Source organism: Rhagoletis zephyria, unplaced genomic scaffold, assembly GCF_001687245.7.
Source record: "Rhagoletis zephyria isolate East Lansing unplaced genomic scaffold, Rhagoletis_zephyria_1.1 Rzeph_scaffold_03843, whole genome shotgun sequence".
Lineage (NCBI taxonomy): Eukaryota > Metazoa > Arthropoda > Insecta > Diptera > Tephritidae > Rhagoletis > Rhagoletis zephyria.
In genome coordinates this window covers 44,965-50,767 of record NW_016160926.1, presented here as the reverse complement: position 1 = coordinate 50,767, position 5,803 = coordinate 44,965, and the positions used below count along the sequence as shown (strand labels likewise).

Here is a 5,803-nt window from a genome sequence, read left to right as displayed (position 1 = left end):
TTTTTTGGATTTTAGACCGCATTGCACTGGGCTGCCAAACATGGGAACCAGGACGTCGTTAAACTAATAGCGGGCACATACAAGGCAGACGTGAATGCAAGAACGGTTTGTATTAATCGAGTACTTTGAGAAAATATACAAATATAGATAAGTATGTACATTAGGGTGGTCCAAAAACAGTAAAGTCGGAATTGTAATGCTCTCACCTCCTATGATTGTTCTATATCGAACAAAAGTATACCCCTATTTTTTATTTTGAAATCAAAAAATATTTGGAGGTCGCTCAAAGCGCTCAAAGCTTTCCATGTGTTTTTATATGAGAAAAAAAAATTTCTTAGAAATCGTATAGAATTCTTGAAAATCAATATTTTTCGATCAAAAAACTCTGGTTCTCTTTAGGAGTCTTTTAGTAATAATACTCAATTATTTATTTAACCATTTTTTAAAACTAATGATTTTGTATTGGTCCCCCTTTTGCATTTTTCGTTTTTTTGTGGGTCTTTGGCGGACCTATAAATTATAGTTGCGATGAAAAAATGGTTAAATAAACAATTGGATATTATTACTGGGAATCGTCTGCAGATAAGCAGAGTTCTCCGATAGAAAAATATTTACTTTTAAGAATACTATACCATCTCTACGAAAAGTTGTTTTTTCCCCATATTATTTTGATTTCAAAATAAAAAGTAGGGGTATATTTTTTAGGTATGGAACAATCCTAGCGGGTGAGAGCATAAAAATTCCGACTATACTTTTTCAAATTCATTTTAGGATCACCCTAATGTACATACATAAATAGTATATGTACCTACATACATACATGCAAATATCCCAATTTCTAATTTATTAACTAATTTTTAATTCTGCTTTTTTCAAATTGTTGCTGACAAATTGTTGCTCACCACGGACAGAATGGCGTAAGTAAAACTATAAATATTATTATTATATTGTATTTTTTTAAGATTTCACTAAATTCAAGTTAAATCGTTTAATTAAAGAAGAAACTTAACAAATAATTTTAAAAACCTTAAAAAAAATTATACAAAAATGATGGATTGCAATATAGCGAGATTATACCAGTTTGACAGAATAAAACATATCCAATGATCATAGAAATTAAGGAGGCTGACTATGTTTATAGCTCCCTTACATACTATGTTCTTTGTGATTACGAAAGAGCTGCCACGTTTGTCTAAAAGATGGTTTTTGGGCCAGAGTACAGGGAGACTCTTGTTAAATTAATACATAAAACACTGAAAATCGGGATACAATCGGTACACTTATACGTCCCGATGTAAGAAAAATATTCCGCGGGACAATTTTCTCAAAATCGGTACCGTCCCGCCAAAATCGGTACGAATGGTCACCGTATACATATATAAATGTCCTAAACGCCCTAGGGGCCAAAAACACAGTTTTACCAGGATGGGTACCGGGCATGAGGGATAAGAAGCAATGAGGAGGCGGACTTTCTAGCGAAACAAGAAGCTAGCGCAGTGTTTCACGGTCCGGAATCCTTTTGTGGGCTCACCAACAAAGCACACACAAAGGGGATCATAAATAACTGGGTTGACAAAATATCCAAGCCAGAGGCAAGCCAAACGATTTATCTGTCCTTTAAATGAGGCTTCAAAGAAACTACTTAACTTAGGCAGAGAGGGCCAAAAAAATCTCACTAGGTACTACACGGAACACTGCTCCCTTCGTTATCACCTCAGTAAAATGAACGAATAATGCCAGAACACTCGCAGATTAGCTCCCTTAGGCGTGGCTACACTCAATGCGTCAAAAATTTTAAACAAACAGTCCTTGGAAGCGCTAGGCTACATTAAACACCTTCCCATATAGGACGGAGAGCCACGCATAATAGATCCTGCTAGCGTGCGCGGGGTTTATGACTCCTATTAAAAAAAAATTGTACTAGCAACTCATTAAATATTAAAATCCCCTAACCAAACATTCCCATCGCCAACGTCTTTATTTACGTACGATTTCTATGTTACATTGACATATTAATTCATGCAAAATGAAGTCACATTTTATTATATTGTATAAAACAACATGTCTGTCTTTTTGTCTTCGATTTTAAAATGTGCAAAAAATGCATAATATTTCCAATTGAAATGTTGCGCCTGTCACTCCACTCACTATCCTCTGCGTTTTAATACCAAATGTGACATGTGCTGTTCAATCCTATCCACACAGTTATAGTGAAAGTGTACATTTACACACATACAAATGTATGTACATTCTCGTACATACAATATTTATATGGTATGTAAGTGGCAGGATGTTGCCACAACCCTTTTTGTTGGCACTCACACCTCCCAGGAGGCATTTCGAAAAAAATAGCATCTTGCCACTTTCGCTATATACATACATACATACATAACTATGTATGTGTGCGGTTGTAAGTGCAAAGCATATTTGTCTTTTGCCACTTGTAAAACGTAAAATTTCGTATTCGCTGTGAAATTGAAAATAACGCCAATTGTTGTGTAACAGATTTCGAACTGCTACAACAAATGAAATGAAATGAAATGTTACACAACAGCGGCCGAGACAATGTCAATTTCGGTGAAATTTTAAAATGCTACAAACTTGATTGACAATCTCTTACCGAAGACATAAGGACATGCATTTTAATACACACATTGCTGTATCTGAAAGATACATACATACATACATCCTTATATACATACATACGTAATTGGGAAATTCGTAGCGCTTCTCAAAAATTTATTCCGGTTGACTATCAGGCGTGTTACGCTTTAAATTTGTTGAAATTTTAATTTATTGCAATTGTTTTGTGATTTGTAGTTTAAAGCCTTTACCTTTGTAAAATTGCTGTTGTGGCTTTTAATTAGTTTTACTTTACTTCAATTTTTTTCATTTCAGGGCTACACTCCATTACACATATCCATGCAATTTGGGCGTGCTGATGTTTTTGAGCTACTCGTCAATGTTTACAGTAAGTTTTTAAAATTTTACTTATTAGAAACTGTTAAACCCTGTTGTATTAAAAACTTTGTGACGCAAAAAAAAAAAACATAACATTATAAATAATGCAAAAATTCAATACACTAGTGTTTTCCCCAGGCCCGTAGTTTGCAGACCCAGATTTTATCCGAAAATTAAATTGGAAAATACAAATATTTTGCTAAGTTGATACATACATACATATACATATTGTGTACATATTTCTGTGTTCGTATGGAACAGTAGCTTATGTCGAAAGGCTGGCTTTAGTATAATGCGGCATTCCCTTTGTTCTTTAAACGACTACGAATTTTTTGATGAGACTTAATAAGAATATTGATTTGCTAGTATCGGAACTATTTCTTGCGCGTTTATTAGCCAAAAGTTCTTCAACGGCTCAGCGCCAATGAGTCATTCGCAATCGTATGCTGCGAATGCCAATTTATACTAAAGCCAGCCTTTCGATATAAGCTTCTTTTCCATACGAACACAGATTTGTATGCTGCATAAAATTCCTGAAGGGTTAATATCTGTCTTAAGATACGATTCTTTCAAACGAAAATATCCGTCATACCATTTATGAGTTCTGAAAATTCGTTCAAGATATTTTCTCAGTGTTGAAAATAATTGATCAGCAATTCTATTTAAATTTTCTCTGGAGTCAGAAGATATCCCAGAATATTTTTTGATTAGCTGCTAAATTTTGTTACATAGCAAAAAAGTTGAAGATCTCATCACTTATCAAATTCTTGCCTTTCGTGACACAAAAAAAAAATAAAAAATAGAAAAAATAGAATTACGCGGTCTGCGCAGCTTATGCCAGTTGACCGTAGATTGGAGTGTTAATTAATTAAAATAAACACGGTGAAACCTGTTAGGGCCGAAACCTGTAAGAAGTGCAATTCTGTCGCTCCCACGGCAGTTGGGTCTACATAACCGGAACGTTTTTCATTATGCACCGCAAAGAGCCGCTCGTCTTTTTATTTTAAACCGTAGTTCCTGGTAACTATTTTATGGTATGTATTTTAACGGTAAAGTCGGCTATCAATGTACATTGTATACAACCACAACTTTCTAAACTCAACTAGAAAACAACGTCGTATTTCTAATCGCCTATTATCCGTTGTCCGCATCACACCTTTTTTCAAGTTTATTTCGTCAAAGCGGAATTTAGGTCGGAGTTATCGAACATATCGTATGGGGATTGGGTAACAGTCTTGAACACTTTTCCTCCAAAATCTAAACCATACCCTTTTTTTTGAAGTAGCGTTTTATAAAAGTGTTATCAGAAGTACAAATCATAGGTTAAGAAAAACTATTTGTAATGTAAAAAAAAATTAAATCGAATTGTATTTTTGCTTAATTACTCATTAATACTCATTCTATTATTACTATCTTGTGAGTAGTTTCGGCATCTTTAAAAACGACTGCCCAAGACTATAGTTGCCCTTGCCCTTTAAATTACAATAACCGATAATTTGGCGCTTCAATCAATATTTACTATATACAAATGTTCATATCTACACATTTCGGATTTATATAATTATCAGTTATATTTGTCAGTGTAATGTGATAAGCGCACAAGCAAATATAACTGACTGATGAGCAATGGGCATGCTCTGAATATCTACAATAACTTAAATTATTTTTGTGAACAAAACGATTGACTTGCGCCGGCAATTCTATTTTATAATGCGCTCTTATCCTCTTATCTAGGGTTGCCAGACGTACTGCTTTTGGGAGTAAACGTACTCCTTTTTATTGCAATGTACTACCTTGTACTCCAAAAAAAGAAAATTTGGAAATGGTACTCCTTTCTCCGTTTCAGAATCAGGCAACCCTACTCTTATCATTAATGTTCAATTCTTTTTTTGTAACTTTGTTAGATAATCATTGTTGGTGTAGAACCTTCGGAAATTCGCTTAATTGCCCAATTATAGCTTCAATATTGACATAGTAGTTGACTGTGATTTTGAGTGATGATTAAATGATAATCAGTTGGTATAATTTAGGGTGGATAGCGCAATTAATAAAATATGGCATTTGAAAGAAGTCAATATTGGCGCGGACGAATCAAAGGTATTCGAATTTCGGCTCGTAATGGGCTCGTTTGACGAATTTTTCGTGTTTAAGGTTTTATGGCGGCTTGTTCAAAAACGATTATCGACTCACCGAAGCAGTCGAATATTCAATAGATAAGACTTAAATCAATAGGGTGGGTATACGCATGCAACTTTCGTAACAAGTGACTTACTATATACATACACACACATAGATCCTCCGCATTATTTAGTCATATATAATTATTGTTTCTTATCACCACTGCATCTGATTTCATTTAAATTATCAAATTAATTTCACGTTTTTGGTTTTTCGCCCCCGCAGAAGCCAATCGTGATGTGGTGGACTGGAGTGGCAATAAACCATTGGATTATAGCAAACAAAGCACCAGCGTTTCGGCGTCAACCTTCAGCAGTGAGTACTACAGTGATTTTTATGCGCATGCATTTGAGCCTAACAATAACAACTGGGCGCGCACGCTTTTGAAGGGTGCCAGCGGTGGCACTGTACGCAGCAAAAAATACGCCGCCACCTCCAAAGCCTACCACACGATTTCGCCGAACAGTGCGGCGGCAACCGTGTCGCGCGCACAATCGGTTATCGGTCGGGCTACAGCGCCCACTTCGCGACAACGTCCCAAAAAGGCGACAGCGGTGTCCTTATTCTCACCCGAACAGGATCTCTTAGAGCCATGCGAGATATTGTCGCCACCCACATCGCCACTAACGATGCCGTTAAACAAAAGTAATTATAGCTTATCGCC

General features: G+C 35.7%; 1 protein-coding gene across 1 annotated transcript in view; it reads left to right on the top strand.

Moving 5' to 3' along the window:
- The first annotated feature begins 10 nt into the window (after positions 1–10).
- Positions 11–5,803, top strand: part of sowah (ankyrin repeat domain family member sosondowah) — a 14,998-nt gene continuing 9,205 nt past the window's right edge. Inside the window, exons 1-4 of the mRNA XM_017624985.1 lie at positions 11–105; positions 912–917; positions 2,899–2,971; positions 5,365–5,454. Coding sequence (XP_017480474.1) covers positions 2,923–2,971; positions 5,365–5,454 — 139 coding nt within the window. The 5' untranslated portion in view covers positions 11–105; positions 912–917; positions 2,899–2,922. The remainder of the gene's footprint in view (positions 106–911; positions 918–2,898; positions 2,972–5,364; positions 5,455–5,803) is intronic.